The 25,983-nt window shown below is 38.6% G+C and overlaps 3 protein-coding genes and 1 long non-coding RNA gene across 4 annotated transcripts; 2 read left to right on the forward strand and 2 right to left on the reverse strand.

Moving 5' to 3' along the window:
• Positions 1 to 1,303: 1,303 nt before the first annotated feature.
• LOC108885167 (alcohol dehydrogenase class-3) lies at positions 1,304 to 5,313 on the reverse strand. Its single transcript, XM_018679378.2, has 9 exons — positions 5,213 to 5,313; positions 4,545 to 4,646; positions 4,200 to 4,341; positions 4,005 to 4,092; positions 3,530 to 3,749; positions 2,706 to 2,966; positions 2,303 to 2,438; positions 1,693 to 1,831; positions 1,304 to 1,515 (listed from the first exon to the last, which is right to left on the reverse strand). Exons 1-9 carry the CDS (start codon positions 5,228 to 5,230, stop codon positions 1,491 to 1,493), a joined length of 1,131 nt encoding a protein of 376 aa, XP_018534894.1. The 5' UTR covers positions 5,231 to 5,313; the 3' UTR covers positions 1,304 to 1,490.
• Positions 5,268 to 7,568, forward strand: LOC127142723 (uncharacterized). Its single transcript, XR_007813706.1, has 2 exons — positions 5,268 to 5,354; positions 7,375 to 7,568. It is a non-coding gene; the product is annotated as an uncharacterized LOC127142723 (long non-coding RNA).
• On the reverse strand, positions 5,955 to 9,066 carry gar1 (GAR1 homolog, ribonucleoprotein). The gene is made up of 7 exons (XM_018679380.2): positions 8,967 to 9,066; positions 8,525 to 8,712; positions 7,413 to 7,567; positions 7,233 to 7,292; positions 6,999 to 7,128; positions 6,679 to 6,795; positions 5,955 to 6,474 (listed from the first exon to the last, which is right to left on the reverse strand). The coding sequence occupies exons 2-7, from the start codon at positions 8,691 to 8,693 to the stop codon at positions 6,464 to 6,466; spliced, it is 642 nt and encodes a 213-aa protein (XP_018534896.1). The 5' UTR covers positions 8,694 to 8,712; positions 8,967 to 9,066; the 3' UTR covers positions 5,955 to 6,463.
• An 84-nt stretch (positions 9,067 to 9,150) lies between these two features.
• Positions 9,151 to 12,720, forward strand: LOC108885166 (alcohol dehydrogenase class-3). The gene is made up of 9 exons (XM_051072522.1): positions 9,151 to 9,314; positions 9,609 to 9,710; positions 10,140 to 10,290; positions 10,398 to 10,485; positions 10,573 to 10,792; positions 11,357 to 11,620; positions 11,709 to 11,841; positions 11,944 to 12,082; positions 12,426 to 12,720. Exons 1-9 carry the CDS (start codon positions 9,300 to 9,302, stop codon positions 12,451 to 12,453), a joined length of 1,140 nt encoding a protein of 379 aa, XP_050928479.1. The 5' UTR covers positions 9,151 to 9,299; the 3' UTR covers positions 12,454 to 12,720.
• Positions 12,721 to 25,983: the final 13,263 nt, after the last annotated feature.

Genomic DNA, 25,983 nt, shown 5'->3' on the forward strand with positions numbered 1-25,983 from the left:
GAGTAAATGTATTATATGTTAATTTCCACCACAGATTGTGGGTGTAATATCCAGCAAGGGCAGATTATCTAAAAAAATTAAAAATGTATCTGAAAAAGCTCAGAAGGCAGTAGTAATTAACTGTGGTTGAAGTGATGACAACAGATTGGATAATTAAATAATTCTGGTGGAAAAATAGTGCAATAGTTGTACAACATGTTGTAGAATAATACTTATCACACCTGAAGTCCCTGTTGTGGTTTACATACCCTATTTATGAACCATGTAAAACGATCAGTAGAATTTGTCAGGATGAGGTAGACAAACAGGGCTTTCCAAGCTCTATTTGACTGGAGAAATTACTCTTTTGCAGTCAAACTGGGTCATCCCATCACCTTTATCAATATTGCTGATGATGACTGTGTCAGTGTGTTACATAAATGTCACTGTGTTACTAGACTGTCAGGGTGGCATGGTGACCTTGAGAGCCAGGATGATGCCTGCAATGCCTGGAGGTCAGGTATAGTATGTTTATATAACCCTTAATCAAAATTCTGGTCTAAGAGGTCATGACAACAGACAAGGAACTAGAATGTCCCCTTAAACAGCTGCAGACATTTAAAAAAAAAAACAGACATAAAAATGAGGAAGTGTTAAGTCAACTGCATGCCACACAACCTGTTGTACTTTAATGTGCAAAATATGAATGAAATATGAAAATTTTGCTTGTCTTGGTGAGCACACTTTTATCTGTAAGGGAGCAAAATATTTACAGCGGACAGTCTAGATTTTGTATTGCAGTGAGAGGTTAATATTGCAAAAACCAATTTGTTGAAATGTTATACGTGCACCGAATCCATAAGAAATACACATATACTCTATAATATACAGGCTTATTATCAACCACCACTGATAAATCATGTTCCTCTGAGTGATAAAACAATCATCAAGTTAACATGCGCAGCAGGTATTTCTAATTCGTGATCCTATCAGTTTGTGATGTGCTCTTTTAGGTTCCATGAAGACCTTTCCAAAATTCAAATTCAAAATATAATAGTGTATACCCTAAGTAAATATTCCAGATATTATAACTGGAATATTTGTTCTTCCATAAATATTGCATTATGTAAAAAGGGTTCTCACTTATTAATCACATTAATGTGTATATTTTATTGTAATATTGTAATATTTAGTGTCTGACACATATGACCGAATGCTGTTTTCATGCTAGTTGGTAAAAGAGACCAACTATTGAGTGTTTTTTTTTCTTATAAAACATAACATTACTCAGTAATGAGCAATAAAAGGAAAAGCAGTGAATAAATGCATTTCCAAAAAAAAATTTAATGGCACTGTTTTTGTTTTGAACAGGTATGCTGTTGTTAATAAAAATGATGTTCTAACATTTTAAGTTATGTTATCAAATAAGTGCAGAAATCAATTAAGTGCTGCAGCTATGGAAGGAGATTGTTTAAAGGCAGGATGTGAAGGATGTCAATGTTGTAGGTGCTTCAAAAGGTCAGCACTGTGCGAATACTGCAACGAGAAAAAAGAAAATCTGTTAGGCTGGGAAATAAAGAACCACAGTCAACAGAACTACAGAAAACAAAACAAACCAAAAAAAAAGACAAAAACAGTGTATGTACTTTACAGAGTACCAAAATCAATTGACTCTAATATGCAATGACTGTGTAAATGAATTGTCCTACTCACCTCTTCCCAGCATGCATGAGGTCAAATCCCTCATTGATCTGCTCGAAGGGCAGGGTGTGTGTAACAAACTCATCCACCTTCAGCTTCTTATTCATGTAGTCCTCCACCAGTTTAGGAACACTCTCCACACTCTTCCAGCCTGGGGGTGAAAATGAAAACCAGTTTACCAACTGTAATTTTCGGTGAGCCAAAATTCCAAGGCACTGATCTCCCAGCTAAAACAATATAAAGAGCTAGTCATGCAGAACAATAACACAACAAAAAATAAAACCAAACCACAATAACTAGTTATATGCTTCATGCAGAAGGGTATAAGGACAGCTTATGTCTTCTACAACTGTTTAATGACCACTTCAAGTCTAATAAAATATCACTACATATACAGATATTTTCATTTGAGACAAATTTGATCTTAGTGTCAAACTATTAAAAGAACAGTTTTACTCAAGTTTAATAAAGGTAGACGCTAAAAAAGCCCAAATGCCCATTGATTTTACTTCAGTCTAGATCTGCCTCCTGTCTCTGATTATAATATGCAAAAGACACTGAACTGCCAGACCACATTAAGCCCTTTATAACAAGACATTCTCCACCACAGTCACTCACTCACCTCCAAAGGCTGTTCCCCTCCACACTCTGCCTGTCACCAGCTGGAATGGTCTGGTCGATATCTCCTGTCCAGCTCCGGCTACACCGATAATGACACTTTCACCCCATCCTTTGTGGCATGCCTCCAGAGCAGCTCTCTGAAATAATAAACTGGTAATTTTCTCTTTTTCCATGCACTGCCAACTTATGAATAGTGTTTTATATGCTGCTTGTGCCACCTGTCGACTACAGTGAACACAATGCATATCTGCAATGGCTCTTTAATGGACACTGATAACCCAACTAAGGTGATGCAGGAACACTACAACAACTTATAACAGTGTTTCCCATGTTGCTTATTGCTGTATCTATGTGATGTGCTGCATATTTTGCATATTAAAATGTGAACACAAACTCATTCTCACCATGATCTGCACATTTCCAATGCACTCAAAGGAATAGTCCACACCCCCGTCAGTCATCTCCACCAGAACTTCCTGGATGGGCTTGCTGTGGTCTTTGGGGTTCACAAACTCAGTGGCTCCAAACTCCTTGGCTTTCTCAAACTTTGCAGGGTTGATGTCCACGCCAATGATCCTGGTTGCCCCAGCTACCTTGCAGCCCATGATTACAGCCAAGCCGACAGCTCCAAGGCCAAATACAGCACATGTGGAACCAGGCTCAACCTGAATGTGCATGAAGAAGAAGAGCAATTTGAATGTTTTGGCTGATGTAGCCCTATCACATTTACTCATAAACAGACCTGGATTTTCTTGAATGTTTTATTGAGTTATACAGCAATTCACTTCTCTTTTTAATGCATGTACCAGAAATTAAAAAAGGTGTCAAAAACTTGGAAACACAAGTCATTCTTTCTGTAAGGATACCATTAAATGTTTTTTGAAATGGTGCTAGTAAATTTGTTAATACATCACTGTCAGTTTCCAACTTGGAAACTGAGCCCTTGGCAATGATTCATAGTCACATCAAATCTGCATGATTAATATGGGTGACCCATTTCAGAGTGAAACCTGGAGACAGTGACAGAATTTGCATCTCTTTTCATTGGTCCCTGGAGGCTACACTTTGTGACAAACATGTTTTGCATAAAGAGCTTTAAACAATAAAATGTGTCACAATTTTCCGGTGGTGGTTATCTCCCTTTGGAGGAAAAATTCATTAACTACTTTTTAAACTTTTTTTTTTAACAAGCACTGTAATAGCAAGGCCAACAGCCTGTGATACCCACCTTGGCAGTATTAAGAGCGGCACCGTAGCCTGTGGAAATGCCACATCCAAGAAGGCACACTTTATCCAGTGGAGCACTCTCATTCACTTTGGCCAGAGAGATGTCGGCCACCACGGTGTACTCAGAGAAGGTGCTGGTACCCATGAAGTGAAACACTTGCTTTCCCTTGCAAGTGAAGCGTGAGGTCTTGTCAGGGAGCAGGCCTTGGCCCTGGGTTACTCTGCAGGGTGGAAGCAGAGGGAAAAGATGATTTCATTTGATGTGCGTATGATGAAATACAATCGCTGTGCACTTCAATGCAATGCAGGCAGGAGCTCACACTGATGATGACTGAGCTTTGATATGTTTGCCCTGGGGTGAGGCACCTGAGGCTGTGAGATCAACTACTGAGGTTGAAGTACAAACCAAAAAAAAAGGAGGAAAAAAAACAGCCTTCACCAACTCAATGTTGCATAAATTAGTCTGAAAACGTTACCTAATTTTCTGGCAAAGGTTGGTCTTGGGATTTTTGCAGAATTTGCATTCACCACACTGTGGCACATACAACGGAATGACAGTATCACCTTTATCAAAGAGAATTGTCAATAATTAAAATCATAAAAAGAGTGCTTATTTGTAAAACTGCACAAACAAGATTAAGTGTCCATATTTTGAACTGGTGGCACCATACCTGGTTTGAATTTGGTGACACCCTCACCGACGCTCTCAACTGTCCCAGCACCCTCATGGCCCAAGATTACAGGGAAAAGTCCCTCGGGGTCACTGCCACTCAGGGTGTAGGCATCTGTATGACACACTCCGGTGGCAAAGATCTGAGAGAAAAGTGTTATTTAAAGTTTATTCTTCCTTGGGGAGATTGTTAGGTCTTTTTTCTGCCTCTCATGCTGATAAGACATTCCTAAAAAGAATACAGACTAGAAAGAGCCTCCTCCCTGACTTGGCCTTCCAAATCTTTATCAGTTGCATTTATATTAGGCTTGTCTGGCATGGAAGATTGTGGCAGGCAATGGTTTACCTTGATGCGGACTTCATGGGCCTTAGGTGGTGCTACCTCCACCTCTTCAATGGTAAGAGGCTTCCCAGGTTCCCAGGCAACAGCTGCCTTGCACTTGATCACCTGAGGGCAAAGCACAGAACGTTTTTTCATTCATACAATGCAACTACAATTAAATGAGTAACTGTAGCTTTATAGTGCCTGTTAAAGGCCGAGTTAGCCACTCAGTGTAATTAGCCTTTGAACTGTATCCAAGCTTATGCAAGCGTTGCCACTATTTTCCTGCTGGAGTGACCGTTAGCGTTCCGATTTACTATGAACATAGCTTTTTCAGGTGCCTCATATTCTTGACTCACTAGGGGAGACGTGGCTGCAATTTATTGTTCACTAAAAGTAGTTTCACGTGCTTTGCTCGCTTTGTCAACTCTATTTTTTAAAGTATCTGTCAGGACAAGGATATCAGCAACTTGCAAATACCAGCTGCGACCGCCTGCCCCCAGATCCCTGTCAAGTAATTGAACAGTGATTCGTTGTACTTGTTCATTCAACACACGTGAACGTGTGCAGGTTGTTTAAAATAACATTGATTTTTGCGCTTCAAGTGAAACTGAAGCCACTTTAACGATACATGAACGAGGAAAGAATGCAATTGAAATATTTCTGGCGCATTTTGTAGGAAATTTACTTACTTTTCCAGCTGTCTCCATGTTCTTTTCTCCAGCACGAGAGGACGGGGCGGTGCGTGCGGCCGTAAAGGAGTCAACGCCTGGACCAATCACAGACCAGAACGCGCAGGGTACGCATGACGCAGACACGTTGGACGCATAAAGTGTAAGTTCATTGATTTGGTACAAAGACTTCATTTTGTATCATGTGAATGTCCAGAGATAAAAACTGTAAATATCTTGCATTGAAAACGTTACTTAGATAAAAGCAGGTTTAATCAGAAAAATCCACTTAAAGTATTAAAAGTACTGTGACTGACATATTATTACATTAAATCATTTTTACATTCATGGGAAGGCAGCATTTTGTCATGTTGTAACCAGATGTGTAAAACTGCAGCTACTGATTATTTCCATTGTGGATTCATCTGCTGATTATTTTCTTGATTAATCAGTTGATTCCAGCAGATTAATGTGAAAACATCCATCTAGTGTCTCTCTGCATACATCATTCTGCACAGTCAAAATCGAACATCCAAGTGGAGTAGCAAACAGCAGAATACATTTTTGTGTGGAGAGAAACTTAAACAATACTCTCTGAACTAGATTTGGGCACTTGCTATATAAGTTTTTATTTCTATTCTGGGTAACAATGTTGGATAAAAATGCTATCTACAACTACATACAACATTTGTATTGTATATTTGTATTGTTTCATAACATCGAAGATTCTTGCAAAACCTGAGAATATACAACAGACACACAGTTACAAAGCACCTTTTAATCAAGGCCTTTTACAAAAATGTGACAATATTTGGCTTAAGATTCTACAAATGAGTGTTAAAATTTTTTAACTGACACTGAATAATCTGATTTCCTACACATTTTCCCACATTTGACAAATGTAATGCATGGAAGTTTGTGAAAATATCTTGAAATTTTTATCAAAAGCACAAACATATGTCATGGCCAAACATTCTAACACAATCAGCACAGGATAATGATGTGCCTGTTCACAAAGGGAGCCTGTGACCCTTCACAACAGGCTGGAAAAGGTCCCCACTATGTTACACCTTTTAAATAAAAATCATGAAGATTCATCACACCTTCAAAACTGGTACAAAAATAAAACAAAATGAGAAGATTCACTCAAGTTTTGCAAATAGAGGCATAGTCCATGTTGTGAATCCAACAGGCCAGACACTGGCATGAAATGCAGCCTCTCTGCTGGTGCAGACAGGAATGAAAAGATCACACCAGACCAGCACTGTCAGATCATCTCCCACCTAGTGGTCGAGAAAAAATAAATAAAGATAAAGATAAATGCAAGTGTTATACACAAACTACAATACAAAATGTGTAAAAAGGCATTACACCAGCTTTGTTTGGTTTTGGTTTTGGTTGATCAAGGCTCATCTTGTTGCCAATACAGGGTGATTCTCTGAGTAAAAGGGGCTGACTAAAAATTTTAGTATGGAAAAAGGGCTAACCTCTGAATCCACGTCCGCCACCACCCCCTCTTCCTCCTCTGAATCCTCCTCCACCACGTCCACCACCTCCAAATCCTCCACCACGTCCACCTCCGCCCCTGCCACCTCGAAATCCACCTGAATCAAAAACAAAAGCCAAGTAGAATTACAGAACAGTTTCACTGAGAGGCAGCCTCTCTTTTACAGGAACACCCTGATCTCTTGCACACAGGTCACAAGCTTGCTTCCCTAACCTGTAGGTCCATCACTGCCCAATATGCTACACATTCATCAAGAATAGGAGATAGGACTAATTAAAATGACACAAGAAGTTTCCTCACCTCCGCCGCGACCACCACCTCTTCCTCCACCTCTACCCCCACCTCGGCCTCCTCTTGGCGGCCCTTTCTCTCCTGGTGGCCTGGGGAGGAATCTCTGCAGCGGTAGGAGCTTCATTGGATCTATATAAAACTAAAAGAGAAGGTGGAAATTACATTAAGTTTATTACACAGAGGCACTGTAATGCTGTTAAGTATGCAAACGGACAGCTTTAAAATGTTTGTGATGTCTTATACCTTCTGCAGTTTCTTAAATGAAGATGCCTTCATATTTTCAGAAAGTTTGACTGAGAAATACTGCAAGGACAGGTTAAGGAATGAACAAGAACAGCAACAATGATGTTTAATCCCTATATGTTGACCTTTATTTTTTTCTCAGAGGTCCAGAGACTGAAAAAAGAGCAACAGAAAGGATACAAAGTCCCGCAGCTGGCCGAATATCTCATCCACCTTCCCGATCTGCTCCTTGTTTTCCAAGTACACTGGCGCATTAAAGTAGGGAACTTTATTTTCTTCTGTTGTGCACTTACACACAATGTCATCTTCACATGGATGCATGAATTCTCCCAGTGCTGCAGAGTGGACAGACATTGAAGCACAGTTGTGTAAAATGTGGAGCAACCATCATGACTAAGGCCAAATTTAAACTTCTGCCCTTGCGCTCTGTAAAAAATTAGGAAGTGGTTGAAGGCGTTCTCTTTGATTTTCAATGGTGATTTCTGTCTATAACTTTAAAGACTTTGCTCAAGCAGATAACCCACAATGCTTACAGTTGTGACATCAAAACAGCAGTGACAGTGGAATTTTTTAGAAAACGTGCAAAAAGAAATATCAACAAAAAACAAAAGGAGCTGGCAAACAGAATTTCAACAAGAAGAACAGGTTTAAATGCTGTTCAAAACACATCACTAACCAGCATCATGCGTACTTGCTTGTCTTATGATGGCATCATGTTGACTTCCACATAACATGACTTGACAAGCGTCCACTTATATACAGCATTTGGGGTTCTTATCTTTGCATTCATGTCACAAGACATGAAGTCTACAACTTGTAAGATGTGACTGCAATATGTGATCACAGGGTTGGTCATGTGAGCATTAAAAATACCATGCACTGACAATATAGCATGAAATCTATCGAAAGTGTAGGTTTAATTACCACAGAGGACAGACTTTGTCTTACTTTCCTTATTATTATGCTCTGTGTCTGATTTATCTGAGTTTCCTGTTGTAATTACAACATGCATGTTGACGTAAATGGTATTTAAAAGTTGGACACAGCTGACTTTCTTGTGACATGAACATGTGATCACATTCATCATACAGGTGACCTCACATACAGTGTGTGATGGATCAGTGTTTGGTGATAAGAGTGGATATTGAAACTGTTTTGGACGTTTACACGCTACTCCCCCCTAACTTTGGTGTTATAATCAGTTCGTTACTCGAGCAAGATCAAACAGCTCACTGGCACGGATATCAGCCTCTGAATTTCAACACTACTCGTCTGTGACTTGGTGACCTTACCAACAACATGGTCTGGTGGACCGTAGTCTTGCTGTCTGTTGAAACCACCTCTGCCACCACCCCGTCCAAATCCTCCGCCACCTCTGCCTCCTCCACCTCGGTGAAAGCCTCCACCTCTTCCACCACCACCACCTCGTCCACCTCGTCCACCACCTCCTCTGAAAGACATTTTTTTCTCTTCAAGTCCTCTGTGGGAAAAAAAAACAAAAGGATACATTAAAGAGCAAATTAGTGGTGCGTTAGATGCTGCACAGACTTCGACACTGTGGATTTAGAGGCACTACACAAGTTATTGCTAACATGCTAACTCAATTCAGCCATCCAGACTACAAAATCCTCCCGCATTTTCTAACGCAAACCGATAAGTTATGAATTCGCCTCCAAATGTAAAGGCTGAAGAGGCTGCGACGCTATCTACAAACAGTTAAAGAGAAACACTCACAAATTTGATCGGCTAGCTGTGGCTATTTACTCCGAGGGACTTCCATGCGATGACAACACGTGTGAGCAAAGACTGCCGTCAAGCTAATCACCAGTGTCGGAAGGTGTCGCAAAACATCCGGCACATCATATTTAAAGGAGCAGACAACGAGCCGCTTGACTCATCAACAGCAAGATAACAGGCTCGGTCAGTATGACTCAGATTCAAGTGTTGATATAATATGGCGCAGAGTTGTTTTTCTGTGAGGTGCTGGTGTACGCAGATGTAAATACTCCTACATTATAATTATTTTATTCAAATGTAGGGAATTTAATTAGCAGACACCACTCAACCATGTCAGCAGGCCAGGTAAGAAATATTTTACTGTTTGTTTTCTAAATTTTATAAGCTTATGTTTATAAAACTTACTTTATAAACATGTGTTGTGGAGTCTGTCCATTCTGAGAACTGGTTGATGTTCATCGCCTATTTTCCCCCTTTGGTTCCTCACATACTTTCATGTCGTGGTCATTACACAGCCAGCGACCACGCCCAGTCAGATGTGTTTTTAGATTTTTTTTTTTTTTTTTTTTTTTTTTTTTTTAAGATAGGCTTAAAAACATTGTGTGAGTCGCAAGGACCACATGTATTTTTCTCTCTCAGGTCATCAAGTGCAAGGCAGCTGTTGCATGGGAACCTGGCAAGCCTCTGGTCATTGAAGATGTGGAGGTGGCACCACCTAAAGTCCATGAAGTCCGAATCAAGGTCATCACAAGTTTGGCTGCAACACAAAGAAACATGAGCATATTTATTGTTTGGAACTTTGGTTATAATTGTATGGATGTGTGACAGCTGCAGAGCAAAATCTTGTGTTAACAGCTGTTGATTTCTCAGTGCTGTGTTTATTTGGAGTTGTGCTGATTGTGTTACATTATGTCAGTATGTTATGAAGCAATAAAGCACTGCCTAATGTTGAATTCCCTCAGTGACAAATGTATTTAAGAGATGCAGCATGAGAATTGTGTGAGTGTTATCTCTAGTTTATAATTTGATCAGTCTGGCAGGAAATACTGACTAAACATCTGACTTCCTCTCCTCTGTCTTAGCTTGTTTCCTGGTTATATGCAGATTTTATAAACCACAACCACATCATAAAACTGTCACATGAATATCACACCCTGCCTCTTTTTCCAGATTGTTGCCACAGGAGTGTGCCACACAGACTGGGAATGTCTGTACGGGACTGGAAAAGGAATGAAGTTTAGACCATTCCCGCTAGTTCTCGGCCATGAAGCAGCAGGAGTAGTAGAGAGTGTAGGTCCAGAAGTTACCAAATTCTCACCAGGTAAACTATACAGCTCACAGCAAACAAGCTGACATTTCTTTGGATTCATTTCCCTTTTTTCATATGTAGAACTCTGACTGAAGTAGTTTGCTTTTTGTTGTTTTCAGGGGATAAAGTTATTCCTCTTTTTCTGCCTCAGTGTGGGGAATGTGACCGATGTCAGAGTCCAAAAACAAATCTGTGCAAGAAGAACTGGTGATTTCATTATCACATGTACGCATACACCCTTGCTCTGTTGCTTTCATGGTGTTTCACTAGTTGCTCCTGTTTTGTGGCTTTTAGGGCGAACACACAAGTGGGTGTTTTGGCTGATGGTACAAGCAGGATATCTTGTAAGGGGCAGCAGGTGTACCAGTTCCTTGGTGTCAGCTCTTTCTCCCAGTACACCGTGGTGCCCGACACGTCACTTGCAAAGATAAAAAGTGACGCGCCACTGGACAAAGTCTGCCTGCTAGGTTGTGGTGTCTCCACTGGTTATGGTGCTGCTATTAAAACAGCCAAGGTAAGAGGATACAGAGCTACTGTGCAGAACCATGCCTGTCCTTAGAACAAGTGCCATGCAGATGCAAGAAATGTACAAGCATTTATTTACAGACATAACCATTTTTAGACGGTTGAGCTTATTATAACAAAATGAATACCATCTGAAGGAAAACATCTTGTAGTTTGTATTTGACATTTTCTTAAGTTGCTGCCCATTGATGTTATAAAACAGTACATGGTTGGACAGAAGTTAATCATGTTCCCCACTAGATGTCAGTATGTAACATGATGATGCACTTTTTAAATCAGGATTTCAAAGGTCTTGATAAACATTGAATAAACCCAATAAGGCCTAAAATCATGGCTAATTAAAAATAGACTTACGTGAGAATAAAATGGGTCAATACAATAAACAGAAAAATGAACATGTACATAATTGATATGTATGTATATTGATATGTTTAGAAGAATGAAGAAATATAGTATTCAAAAGTTAGCTGTAAACATGATTAAGTGATCTTATCAGATGTTGCTTTAACAGGTTTCAGTTGACTGTGTTGACTCTCACACTGTGTGTGTCCAGGTTGAAAAAGATTCCTCGTGTGCCGTGTTTGGGCTCGGAGCAGTTGGACTGGCTGCAGTTATGGGCTGTCAGGCTGCCGGGGCAAAAACGATCATCGGGGTCGACATCAACCCTAACAAGTTTGCGAAAGCCAGAGTGTTTGGAACCACTGAATGCATCAACCCCAGAGACCATCCAAACAAAACCATCCAGGAGGTTCTGGTGGAGAAGACATGTGGAGGGGTGGACTACGCTCTGGAGTGTGTTGGAAGTCCAGTTATCATGGTGGGTGTGGGGCAGTTACACACATTTTTTCACACTGTAGTCTGTCAATATGTAAATGTATTTTAAAAAGAGTATTAAATTGTCATAGACTGCTGCACTTGAGTCAACAACAGATGCCTGGGGCACCTGTGTGATTGCTGGGTGGTCAGAGACAGAAGCAATGAACGTGGTGGTTGAAAAGATCCTGATGGGACGCACCCTGAAGGGGACTTATTTTGGAGGTGAATTTGAAACAATTTACAGTAACTGGCGAGATAGACAAATTGAGTGATAAGTGGTATTGTGGTGAATGAGGACTCAGTTTTGTTATCCTCCCCCTAAAGGTTGGAAGAGTGTGCAGGATGTGCCCAAATTGGTGGATGACTACATGAAAAACAAGTTGAAGCTGGACGAGTTTATCACCCACAAACTCAAACTTGATCAAGTCAATGAGGCCTTTGACCTTCTTAAAAGTGGGGAAAGGTGAGACCAGATTTTTTTTGTGGTTACTAGTTTTTGTATTTTGGTTTTTGATATGTGTCTGTTTTTATTACGCAAATTACTGGGGCAAAAAATCCAGCAAACAATTAAATAAACAGCAGATATTCACATTGCTGGAAGCTGGAGAAGCTGGAATCAGAGAATGTCGGCTTTCAAAGGGGGAAAAAAACTTACTCAGCATGATCAGTCACTAAATAAAATAATTTATGATTACTTTTCTGTCCACTTTATTAATTGTTTAATCATTGCAATCCTCTTGTATATATCATATTTTGGGTCTGTGATTTTAGTTAACCCAATCATTTTTCTTTTTTTTTTTCCTTAGCATCCGTACTGTGATCAGTCTATTCTGATTCTCAAGAGGACACTAAACCTAATGAAGGTACCTTGAAAGAAGAAGGATTTGCATTCATCTCACTATAATATTTTATATACAGCTCTGCAGTGTATTTGTGAAATTTCTATGCTCCTTTTCTTAAAAGATATTGATAATATTTTTCCATGCTTGACTTTGTGGCAAATTGCCATTTATGCCACTAGATGGCAGTCTTATGTCATGTAAAAGCCTCTGTGTTTGTGTCTATGAATACCATCTAACTTTATAAAGACATGCTATTTTACCTGCAAAGAATTCCGTATTTTTATTCAGAATAAATTCTAAGGTTGTTTGGTTCTTATTTATGAAAGTCTTGATGATCACAGAATCACCACAGAATGTTTAGTGCACCTCTGTAACATAGTGCTGAATGTAATTCATTGATGTATAAAGCATCTGCAGGAACATCAAGAAAAATCTTTGCATTCTGTCCCACTTACATCACTCTACGGTGATTCTAGTCTTGATATCAACTGTGATAAATATCCTTGTATAGAGGATGGGGTCAAAGGCACAGGAGCCAAATGGCTGAATCTGTCATCAGCCATGGGGAAGTATTTGCTTCATGTGGTCAGGCTTACCAAATTTCGTCCTTGGTAATATTATATATTGATTTAATAGGGAGTCAGCGGGAAGGGCTAAAATAACAGTTGTGGGCTGTCAGGACAGAAGACAAAAGGTTGTTTGGTGAAGGTTGTTTTCAAGGAAGAACTGAAATAGCTGTCAAAGGAATTTGTTTTATTGAAGTTCCGTTCAGATCAAATGAAGACCCTTGGCAGATTCCCTTGCTTTTCCATCTTTATTTAGAATGGAAAATAATTTGGTGCTCTTCCTCATCTGTTGGTCTCCTCTGCCTGTGTGCTATCAATCACAGATAACATATCTCAGACCCCCCTTCTTTCTTCCATGAAGTAAAGAAGAAATAGAAAGCAGAATAATGCAGAGAATGAAGCAGTAGGGAGAGATAAGAGGGGAAGATCAAAAGGAAAAGGAAGACAAGCTTTGACAGGTGGTTATGTGACTAGGCACCCTCATCTATAAATGTTGGACATGCTCACAGATTTATAAGGCTTTCTATGGGACGTGTCTGAATGGCTGCCTCATTTGTAAGAAAGCTAACCAAAGTGACGACCATAAGTCTCCCCCCATTTTTCTTTTTGTGTTTGAACTCTACAACCTCTGGAATTGTCACAGCATTGTGCAACTGATACAGGTAAGACATGCTATCTGAATTACAACCAGAACAGTACATTATTTCTGAATGTGTCCACCTTGTCATGTTTCACATTCATTTGTGCAGCTTTTCTGCAGATATATCTGAATAGGAAACTGGCATGGCAATGAGCAGTGTAGGAACCCTAATATTTCCTAATCACATTTACATTTTTATTTATATACTCTTTTTTAACCTATTGCTGTCATCAATTCACTGCATCAGCTTTTTCAGATGTAAGACTTCATGAAGATAATTGACATACAACAGAAATGCCAGATGAGGTAAATGCCATCACAAAAATAAGGGCATGTCTGGAAAAAAATGTCAAAAAGTGCCGCCTTGCCTTTCACAATATTTAGATTGGGATCAAGAGATTTTCCCTTATTTATTAAGCCATATTCCTGTGTGACAGACAGATGATGGCGTGCTGAATATGATGAGAGCAGAAAAACAGTAGGTGGGAAATACCCTATTTTAACAAAGACACTGTTGTTTTTATAGTCAAAAAGAAAAAATACACCCATTTACACACTGTAAATGGGAACTGGTGTCACTCTGATCACTGTACATACAGTATATCCACTAGAAACTACCCATAGTGGGCCCACTATTTTGTGTTCCTAGTACTGTTATAACTATTGGAGAAAAATTAAGCTTCATTTCATGTTAGTCATGTTGACTTTCACACACATCCTCAAAACAACTGTGATAGGGTGAAGTCATAGCAAGTGGCTGTTTACAGACTGGTTTATTTACTGAAGCGTAATCTGTAAACTGGCTTTCCTATGTTTTTTTTTTTTTTTTTTTTCGTTTTTTTGGGCATGATCACAATGTTTCTGTCCAGACAGGAGAATCAAGCCTGCTATTCATTTACTTTGATTTAATGCACAACTAATGCAACCTTTAGTTTTAGTAGTTTCAGCATGTTAGATGTATGTTGAACCCATAGTAACTTTTATTCTAAATGATAAGCCTTTTTCACAAAAGACATTTTTTGCAAGCAGAGGCATAATTAAGAAAATTAATTATGACTGGACTTTGGCTGCTTCAGTGTCAGGGTCCTAGCACTGCGCATGCTAACTCACTGCCACAGTGTCATAACTTACTGGGACACTTTAATGTGCTTTTTCTAGCATGACAAGTCAACATGTCTGCCATGAAAGAAGGCCTGTTACATAACTAGATATAGGATTTCGGCCATTTTAATTGCAAGCCTATTGCAGGGCTTATATTTTGTATATGTGTGAGGTGACATTACTGTGCCGTCACATAAATTGTTGTACACCTGTTGGTCTAAATGTCTGCCTCATGTCTTGTGAACATCATAAGCATAAAACATGAAATCACATTAATCAGTCAAAGAAAACTGCTGTATCAACATCTCTGAGAAGTAAGCCAGAGGAAAAGCACATCTGAAAGAGACATTGTCAGTTAGGCAGAGAAAGATAGAGGGATGGATATACTGTATAGCCCCAACGGCTATGGAAGAATGGCCCACTTAAGTCACTAAAGACTGCCAATATGAGGCCCCTGTTTTATCAGCAAATCCTGGCCATTATACGGCTAATGTCAGGCATTGCCTGTGACATCCCTGGTCTTTCTTTGACACGGTTAGCCTTAGCTTCTGTGTCAGTGGAAAACACTCAGCTTCAGTAGAGGACAGAGGACAGTGCGGTGCTTGGTGTCACGGAGGGGCACCTAGTTTTCCGCTGCATTAGTGCATTGTGCAGTAACAAATCCGACACCATAGTGGATTTTATTTTCAACATGTTGACATTTTTAGAGCTTTTGAAAAAACTCCCTCATTCTAGGCTTGATATCAGTGGATTATGACATAACAAATGGCCTTAAATGAGTTTTATGGAACATGAATATCAATGTTTTTCAGCCATTAACTGTAGTCTGCTTCATTATGTCCAGATGCTCTGTTTCAAAATGACATCCTTTTTTAATGTTTCTGTACAAAATCCAAAGTTTGCCTAACATGGATGCATTATGTACATATAAAAAGCACATAGAAAGATGACATGAATTTACTTAAAAGCAACAACAACTATACAACTAAACAACTATATATAGAAATAAGACAATTTTGTTGGCACTCCTCTGACATTAACTATAAAAGTCCATGGTCCCACAGTTCAAAGGCTTTATTGTAGTACCAAACCCCTAACCATGATAATGACTATATCATGCTCTTCTCATTGAGCCATGCAAGACCATATGTTTTGTATTTTGTAACCTGTCAATCATATTGTGTCAGTGTTTTATAGTTAAGTTGCAACAGAAATAGACAACAAAGAGCAGGGATTAGACAGACCACACACGGCTATTACAAAAAAGACACACAAATACACACACAAGAAAGAGCTATATGCGTGACATCTCTAAGCTTTTGTTGTTTTTCGTCTGACAGCAGCAGTAAAGTAGTAATTGAGAGATTAGCTCTAAGGTGCTATCATGGCACTCCTTTGTTTGGTCTCTCCCTTATTGGTCACAAAGAAAACTACTAGAATGTGTGGGAAGGAGTCATACGGTGAGACAGTTGGTGAAGTTTGATGGTCCAAAGATGGCTTCCATAGCAAAGACAATGCATAATATAATATTCTGAGTACAGATAAATATCATAAAGTGATTGTCAAATGGCAGCATGACAGAATCAGCTTGTCTTCATCCTTTACCTCTGTCTTTAATCATAATTATCATAAAACTTAAAGATTTGTTGTAGAATTCTTTTTTTTTTCAAGGTATAATAACTGTATCTTTGATCCTTTGACCTTGTGGGCTTGACAGAACTCATCCACAACAGACTTGGACCCATCCCTATCCCCCGTCTGCCAAAATGCTTTTTTTCAACGTGCCAACATTGAGTCAACAGAGTCATTTCATGTGGTTATGGGCTGAAGGCAGGGGGAGATATTTCTCTCAGACCCTGTGTGTTTACCCTGTAATCCCTGAGAAGAAGTTCACAAGCATGAGGAAAGTACTGGGAGATTTAGCTACCTCCCAAACCTGCTCAGTTTGCAGCTCCCCTGTTTTCCACGGCCACATGGAGCTCGGGTAATTCCTGGGAATGTTTGTGAAGGTATTTTTTTTGTCCAATTGTAAGAATATAATTGGTATGAAATTACTGGTTGTGTTCCTGTATGGAACAATCTACAATAGTCAATACATCAAACAATAAGAGTAGGTGCATGTTGTTGCATGGTGATGCTGTTGATAAAGAATGTCTTCTACTACTTTCATTTTTATTCATGGTTGTTACTATGTGTTATAAAAATCAACTGAGTGGTCACTTATTTATAAGATTTACTTCTATATTATAATAATACCCTTAAATGTGTAGCACTTTTTTTAATCATAAAGTGAAAGATTATAATAAAACAATACAGTGAAAAATAAAACCAGATAAACCAGCTGGTTTAAAATGGTGCATTTTCAGATGCTGATGTATATTGTGAACAGTACTTCATTACACAGTTTCAGTGCCATAAAAACAACCCATGAGCATCCTAGGAAACTTTAGTTTTAGCAGCTGCAAGTGGAACGTTTTCTACTGACCTAAATGTGTTCCCTTGTAAATATGAGCTTAGTAAGTCACACTTGTAGTAAGTCTATGTCATGCATTTCATATGAGTCATAAACATAAATATCTCTCTGCAACACTGAGAAAAATGTTTTTGGACTTGTTGCGTCTGGCCCTGAAAAGGATTCTGGCTCTGATGACTCTGAGTCGTTACAATATATTTGTTACATTTCTGTCTTGCTTGATATATCTTCCAGAGTTGCCTCAAATGAGTCGCACAGTTGCAGTAGGACAAGAAAAATCAAGATGAATGTGTGGTGAGTCATAGTTACCTTGTTATACTGCCACAGTAAAGTACATCATTCTGTTTTTCTCCTTCTCCTCTCGACAACTCACTGTTGTCCAAAGAGGAGGCTCCCAAATCACAGTTACCTGGCCAGCTGCCAGGCCACAAAAGGATTGGGCCAATCCCAAAAAATACACTTCTAACAGAACACAGTTGAAACACTTTTCTTTGGCTGGTAATTGTGGTGAAAAGAAAAGAAACCTGAAATGATCTGTTATAGGTGTCTGGGCCCATTACTCATTCTCAAGCATCCCATGGTTTTCAATTATACATTGGCAGGCAGGATAGATGTGAGTAATGGTGAATTTACATTCACGTACATTTTAAGGGTGAACTATACTGAATGACGAGGAGTGATTCAACTATTCTACACTGCTTTGGCACTACCTTTCAAAGGGGTTTACAAAATCAGCAACAAGCACTTATTAAGACTCATTACTAATTAGTTGAAAATCTAACTTGAAAACTTTTAGTCATCTCCATTCATATGTTAATTAAATACAATAAAGGTTGTAGTGAACAGCATATGGCAGCATAGAAATCTAATTGGATGTTGACAGCTCACCTAAGCCAACATTATTTAGGTGGAAATGGGAAACTAATAACTCATAAACAAGAGATAAGTTTTTATTGGTCCCAAGAGTGTTTTCATGTTACAGCAGAACAAGAAATAATCTAAAGAGGAAGGATGTGGATTAAGATCTATGTGAAATGAATAAATATGATATAAATAAATCTGAAATAACTCAAAGAGTCATATATATTATATGGATTACAATGCCATGTATATTATTTTTGCATTGTTAAAATAGCAGGGTAAACATACAATATATGTGCACATATATTATTATATATATGGTGATTATAGCTATATGCCCCCTCCCTGTTATGATCTTGACTTGTATTAGCAGAGCAGCACAAATCCTGAATGCCTTTGGGAAGTTAGTTTTTCACAAGGTTCACATTGTAAGGTCAATGTTGCTGCCAGCAAAACACACAGATTTAAACTTAGCAACAGATTTAACATCGAATATGTAATCCTGACGAGGGAGGTTTGGACATGGACGATATTCTCACAACCTCACACTGAGAGAGCCAACAGTTCGCCGCCGCCACCTCAGCTCCATCACTTTACCAAAAGTCTCTCTGTCGTCCCTCATCTTTGCTTGAGTCTCTGTGTGCTTCATGTTTGCCTATACTTCCCAAATCCCTAAGAGCAAACAGGAGCATGGGCAGATTAGCTTAATATCATCCTTGGCGCTAAATACACAAAAATTAAATGTCATCCGTGTCCCAGGGTGTAGTCAAAATAAGAAAGTCAAACCAGGGCTGCCCTGCTAGATATAGTGCAAAGGGCAACATTTCAATCCAAAAATAATTACATATTGATTTAGAGTTGTGCATCTATCTATCTATCTATCTATCTATCTGTCTATCTAGTTAGGTTTTTCTTCCTTTAACATTTCTTCTAACTACCCTCTACTAATGACAGATGTATTCATGTGGAGCCATAATAAGATTAAAACTAAAAGCAGAAAAGTCAAAATGGATTCAGATCAATAATCTGGCTACTTCTTTGTGGATGGCATGCGAGTCTTGAAGAATAGGCAAATGACTGGGAATGAGAGCTAAAGCTAATAAGCAGGCCATCGCTAATCTCTTAAACAAACCTCCTCTCTCCCTATGTGGCCTTCTTTCCTGCATTATAAATAATGTATATTTTGGCAGCACACGCACACACACACACACACACACACTTTTGACTTCTGAGTTGCCGGTAGAGTTCAATCTGGTCTTCAAACACGTCTTATTTTCTGCCCTCCCCCAACTTTATTGGTTTACTTTAATTAGTGATATTGAAGGAAAGGGGCAAATGAGGAAGGGGGGTGGTGGTGGTGAGGATGAGGAGGAGGGGGGTGGTGTAAATACTGAAAACAAACAAGAGAGCTGAATAGGAGGATGGTGGCGGGTGCAGTCCCGATGCCCCTGCGCAGACGGAAGGGGACACATGGTGTAAGCAAACACTCATAATTGCATTAGATTCCCCTGGCACATGGGTAATCTAGCCCCCCCCCGTCCCAGAACACAACAGGACACATCTCCCGCTTCTCTCACTCTCTTTGTCGCTCTCTCTCCTTTACAAATTATTAATGTAAAACCCACAACGCTGTCATTGATCATTCAGCAGGCATGATAGAGGTCTAATCATCATTTAGGAAACTAAGATATGGAGTGTCAGTGAGTATGTGTGTATGTGTGTGTGTGTGTGCCCGCAGATTCACTTGCTTGTGAAACGCTGCGAGTGTGTGTATTTGAACGCATGCATCATTGTGTGTGTGTGTGAGTGTGCGTGCATCCCATTAAACAGTTGTCCTGTTTGATATTTCATTCCTCAGCCCACATGTCTTGAGAGTATGAGCAAACACATTTGCTTGAATGGGATGCTCCCTGAGCAAACGGGGAAAATCTGGCCTTGATATGAATATCACTGACAGTCAATGATAATTGGGATGAGATGTTTTGCTCCTTATTGAGATGTCCAGCGTACAAAAGTGACATATAAAGTGACATATGAGTCCTGATATTATTTTTGAAATGATCTGGTGTTGACTTTTTTTTCACTCACCCTGTTGACTGCCCTTTATTTAAAGCAGAAAACAACAAGAGCTGCAAGAACAACAAACTCCACTAGGTGGTGATGTGATATCCACAATAACCAAAATCCACACATCCACATTATAAATACCCCAAGCTAATACTATCAAATCTTTTAAAAACATTTGTTTGCTACTGCAAATACGCAGAACTTTTTAAAGAGTTAGTACAACAAAAAAGACCAGATTGCCATGTTTACTTGAATTTAGTGTGCTAATCAAAACTATACTTTGTCTATTATTCAAGTGCTTATGTACTCTGTATTTTGACAGAACTCTAGCTTTACAATGACATTTTCCAGATATTCGTCCTGTATTTTTCAGCATCAAATTGCTGCTCTTAATCAGGCTAGTAAAAGCAACAGAAAAATAAGCTACAAATCCTAAATTACAAACATTACATGTAAGGAAACAAATAGTAAGGATTGAAATTGCCAGGGCCACAGCGTTTTGACAATAACAAATAATAATTCCTATCCCTGTGGAATAAAATACATTATGTTTTGATACAGAAAGCATAGCTGATCCACCAAGTGAATGAAACTGGTGCCAGAGAGGCCGAGTCAGGTCACCACAAACATTAATGAAAGAGACGATCGAGGAAAAGTCTCAGATCTCTGGTGGTATTTAGCGGATATGTGAGGCTTTGAGGGAAAGCCACAGTGCTAGAGGGTTTAAATTTGTGTGGCCCCAGGGCCAGTGTAACAGAAAATAAACAATGCTTCTCAGTGATTAGGACTTTATTAAGGCACACAAAGTCCCTGGCCTAGATAGGGTTTATGTTTGAGAAGTGGGCCCAATAACAATGCCAGCTGACTACTCGGATCCCACACACTGCTTGAAAGTGACTATATTCATTCTAAAAAAGTTTTTTATTAGAAAGATATTTCAATCACGTGCTGTGTTTTTATTCACGAGAAATAAGCTAAGAAAGCCCTGCAGCACAGCACAAGATGGCTTCATCATTTAAAACCAGCTTATTGCATTTGTGTTATTAACTCCACAGTGCACACAATTAGCTTCTATTGACCGCCCTTTTTAATCACTACCATTTGGATTAAGAGCCACTACCCGCGCAAAATGCTCCACCTCTAATGACTGACAAACAAACAACCAAGAGAAGACAGGGAGACGAGCATTGAGAACACCCACCAAGTTGCTTTTAAAGTAATATCCCCCTAAGCCCTGGACACCCCAACAAAGTCTGTCATGTCTAACCTGGCTCCTCACCTGTTTGGAAACAGCCAAATAGCCCAGGGTAATCCCTCATCCCTGGGGCACTGGAGGCAGATTTACCCACCCCAGAGCTCTGTCCTGCCCTGACAAGTTAGTGTACTGCAGGGGCCCTTGGAACACCCACAGCCACCACTTTATATTTGTTTTAGGGCATTTAGTTTAACTAGAGTTCTTAAAAGGTGAGTAAGCTTAAATGCCACCATATTACAAGCAACCAACAGAAAAGTTTGTGAACTTGAAAAACACATAACATTCAGTAATCTTAGAAATACTGTGTTAAGAGCAAAGGAGACAGTATAAATCATGGATACAACCACTATTTTTTTTTTTTTACAAAGCAATATATCTAGTTATTGGACAAATTTAGCACTAATTTGCAGGTGCCACAGTTGGTGTGAAAGAAAAATATGGCTTTGTGGAAAGATTGGGAGCCAATTGATTTTATCGCCTCTGCATGTTTGGGTCCCACCCGCTTAGCGCACAGACAAGGCCTCATCTCTTGGGTCATTAAGAAAGCAGATTTAATAGCAGCACAGCCCAGTGGCAGAGGGATCAGCACTCTAACCACTAATTGGGCTGTTTCAAGGAGAGTCTGAACTGGAAACTGTTGCTTAATGATCAGTTGCAGCATTGCTGTTTGAAAATGGTTGATGTTTGGGGGAATGAGGGGAGAGATTTACCTGATCTGATTCTTTTTGTTGTACCCGAGCTGGAATTTACAGCTCTGCAGACTTGTTTTAAGCATAATAGCATGTTGTATTCTACAAATCCAACAACAGGAATGTCAAGAAACAACTAGTTCTGGTTGTGCAAAATCAAAGTTCACAATTCAAATTGTGTTGTGTGGTTTCTTGCAAATGCAGTGGCAGTTTAGCTCCACTTGGGGGAGCAGTGTTGCATAGAATCATGTGTCACTGCATGAGTTTCAGAGACAAAGAATCTGGCAAGGCTGAAAAGACTGGGCCAGATCATTCGAAGAGCCATTTTAATTTTCAAGTGCCAAATCAATATTCAGAGAATCACCTACATTTTGTAATTTTACTATATATTTTAGATTTCTTTTACAATCATATTAACGATTACTATTACTGCTCTTGAGCACTTGCCATGTGTATAATATATTGGCTAGCTTTTGCTTTTATGAATAACATTATCACAGGTCAGTGTAAATTAAGTTATAATGATGAGAGCAATTATGTATATTGAAGTATCTGCCCTGGACTTTTTGTAGATTTTCAAATTCTAGTTTTGAACAGTCTTATACATATAGTTAGAGTATCATTCATGAAAACTGTAAGCACTTTCTTACAAAGTTATTATGTGCCTAACTACCTTATTATTTTTTATGTATTTCAGTGAATGATAAGACAGTTACTTATAGATATGTGTGGAATAAAGCTTTAATGTAATTAACACCATTGTGGCACTGATCAACATCATTTTGTTGTTGTGTGGGTGATTAACAAGTGATTTTATGCTGCACAAACATGATTATTCAACTATTTAGCTTGATGTGCCTCTTCTCTATTACCACACATTTCAGAAAATACCTCCGATAAAAACAAATAGATGGTAGAGCTTTAAACAGCTTTTTAGACCATTACACCATTGTCACTTTAACACCAGCAATTATTTTCTGCACTATACAAAATGCTCATAGTGTTAAGATATCTCATCTCTTAGATATCTCACTACATCATAGCTGAAGTTGAAAATTTCCCAGTAAGCTTATTGGTTTATTGGCAAAAGCATAACATGTTTTTGTCTCTCTTTTGTCTACTTTTTTGTTTCTTTTTCTTCACACTATTATTGTCTTATTGTCATGTGCACTTGACCATAGAGATCATATGATTCATTGATACTGATTCTCTTTTGTTTTGTTTTTCTTTACTCTTTTTTATTTGTTGCCAGCAAAACACACACACACTTTTTTATTGTTTGAAGTTTATATATGCTTTTTTGCAAAAAATGAATTATATATTTCATTCTATATTTACACTTACATGTTTATTTCTTTAAACTGTACAGATTTTATTTTAGAAATGTTTTATTTTCAATCATTTCTGTTGCATCTGTCATGTTTTTGAATGAAACTTGAAATTATTTCAGAAATAAAATGTGTTCAGAGAGCAGGATAGACCATCACTGGGTTAACACCCACTGTCCGTGTGCTATAGAATTGGCAGCGTCTCAGAGCCATTAGTCTTTCTCTTATCTGCCAACTGTAACCACATTAATCATGTGGCTGCTTCAAGCTTTTAAATATTATCCAAACCTTCGTGTTCACAATTTGTTTTAATAGTGTGTCTATGCTCAGATAAGAAATGAAAATTAGAACAGCATTAAATGGAGCCTGTTCAATTTGCTACAGTAGAAGCTATTTATCTTGATTAGCATGAAGAGATTGTGGGCTCCTTCATAATATTTTATCTTTGACAAGCCTTTTTGCGATTGTGTGTGTGTGTGTGTGTGAGAGAGAGAGAGAGAGAGAGAGAGAGAGAGAGAGAGAGACACTGCATGTGCATACACACAATTTTAGCTGACTACATTTGAACTTTGTTTTGTTCTTACCATGTGTGATATTGATTTCCTTTCAAAGATCCTTTCCTTGCTCTTTAGTTCATTTGGACATTTTGTTTGTTTTGATTTGAATCCCTAAAATCCCCTTTCACTCTGCTAAGAGTAAAACAACTTATTAACTTAAAAACAATAATTTCCCATGAGCATCTTTCACCGATGTTTGTTGCCAAGATATTTTCTCTCATCCACAATATTTCTTTGAGCCTTAATTAACAGAACGAGGATTTAGTGTCCTCCAACCATATCACTCAGAGGACAAGTCTGAACCCTTACAGCTCTCCAGATCCAAATGAAAATGAGTGAGTTTAAACTGGGAACCAAAACATATAAGCTTAATTAAAACATCCTAGCTGCCAAAATTCTTTATGGTGTAACATTTTTGAAAACTGAATCCTGCATGTGTGTGTCTGCATCGGAGGTGTGTGCATGTTCTTTTTAACCGCTATTGTCAGGGTGTCATTCCAATGTTATGAGTGCAGTTTATGTTTATGTAATAGGGTTCAATCGAATCTGACTATACTGGACTTTATGCCAGTATTGAATCTCTTCAAATTAGAGCATGCATGCCAAAAAGTGAAAGTGCTGCCTTCAGAAATTGAAGTTGTTTTGGCTGTGTTGAAACACCTCTGAGGCAGTGTTTCAACCATAGTACAGCTGTGAAACTCTCCATGAAAGCCATGTAAATTCCTTTAGGATTTTCATCTCAGGGTCATGACCTCATCTGTGTGATGATATGGGAAACTACAGGTTACACAAATTACAAGAAGTTAACTTAAAACAATAGATTTTGAATAAAAAGATAACTACTATATTGCTGTTTCACTACACTTTTACATTTTCTTTACTACCATATATTGTAACTGTTTTAATGGTTTTATTTTCCATTCTAATTTTATTCTCCAGCTCACATGTTTACATTTCTGTGTGAAGTTAAAGTTAAACCACAAGGTAGTTTTGGGAAAATCGAATGGCTACATAAAATGCAGAATTTGGGAAAAATCTTTAATATTCATTGTTATTATGAATCTCAACAGAGTAGCTTAGACTATCTACTTAGCGTTTGTTTAAAAAATGTAGAAAAACTGCATTTTCCCTTTAACAGTAAGTGAATAAATGAAATTTAGAGAGAAAAGTTAAACTTTCACAGACTTAAATTGGTGTGGTTGTGATGGACTTGTCAATTGAGCTTCTGTACATTGGCAGTGGCCAAACAGTGAGAAATATCTGATAATTAAGCCAGTAAGGTAATGATATATCACTGTAACCTCAGTCTATATGCAAGTTTCTGCTGTCCACCTAACCAACAGAAATATTAAATTTGATGGTGCCTAAAAACACTTTCAAATATAGAAACAAAATGACCAGCTCTTGAATGTGTCTTTTGTTCTAACTGGAAGCAGGTTCATATAAGTCTTAGAAAAGCTGTCTTGCCTAAGTTATGGCCAAAAGTGATTTATGTCTCTGCTGCCTGGTAAAGATGTGCTCAAAAAGTACTCAATGGAAAACACATCATAAAATTTTATGACATCACGTTATAGGTGCAAGGTAAGTGCAATAAATCTCTGATCTGTTTTTCAGGATCCATTTGCTCACCAGATGACTGTCAGGTGGAGGAGGTCTCAATAAAGTCATGTGCCATCACAGCAGGTGCGTGGGTAACCTCTAAAAAATGGGTTTATCAAAGGTAAGTTCTAAATGGGAAAAAGTTGCAGAATATAGGTTTCCCTGCTAACATGCTAGAGTATCAGACTACCATGTTTGTGAAGAATGTCATTCGGGAAACTTGAGTGTTGTAATTCAGAGGAAGAAGGCTGCTTTAAAAAGGTATTTCACACCAGTACTGAAACAGCAGATGGATTTAAGACAGTGTGTTTCAACTTTATTTCAGTTAAACCCAGGGAGATTACCTTATTGTCTTTCTCATTTACAAGACAGGCCTGACAAAATTG

The sequence above is a fragment of the Lates calcarifer genome, linkage group LG8 (genome assembly GCF_001640805.2).
Source record: "Lates calcarifer isolate ASB-BC8 linkage group LG8, TLL_Latcal_v3, whole genome shotgun sequence".
In the NCBI taxonomy this organism is placed as follows: domain Eukaryota; kingdom Metazoa; phylum Chordata; class Actinopteri; family Centropomidae; genus Lates; species Lates calcarifer.

What these genes read in the sequence shown, in the direction of transcription:
- gar1 (XM_018679380.2), bottom strand. Translation starts at nt 8,693, where the DNA reads ATGTCTTTCAGAGGAGGTGGTGGACGAGGTGGACGAGGTGGTGGTGGT. An exon ending in TCCACCAGACCATGTTGTTG is followed by an intron (nt 7,568 to 8,524) that starts GTAAGGTCACCA and finishes TCCACTCTGCAG; the next exon opens with CACTGGGAGAATTCATGCAT. An exon ending in CATTTAAGAAACTGCAGAAG is followed by an intron (nt 7,129 to 7,232) that starts GTATAAGACATC and finishes CTTCTCTTTTAG; the next exon opens with TTTTATATAGATCCAATGAA.
- LOC108885166 (XM_051072522.1), top strand. An exon ending in AATCTGTGCAAGAAGAACTG is followed by an intron (nt 10,486 to 10,572) that starts GTGATTTCATTA and finishes TGTGGCTTTTAG; the next exon opens with GGCGAACACACAAGTGGGTG. An exon ending in CTGCTATTAAAACAGCCAAG is followed by an intron (nt 10,793 to 11,356) that starts GTAAGAGGATAC and finishes GTGTGTGTCCAG; the next exon opens with GTTGAAAAAGATTCCTCGTG.
- LOC108885167 (XM_018679378.2), bottom strand. An exon ending in CCCATGAAGTCCGCATCAAG is followed by an intron (nt 4,342 to 4,544) that starts GTAAACCATTGC and finishes CTTTTCTCTCAG; the next exon opens with ATCTTTGCCACCGGAGTGTG. An exon ending in GAGGGGAACAGCCTTTGGAG is followed by an intron (nt 1,832 to 2,302) that starts GTGAGTGAGTGA and finishes TTTCACCCCCAG; the next exon opens with GCTGGAAGAGTGTGGAGAGT.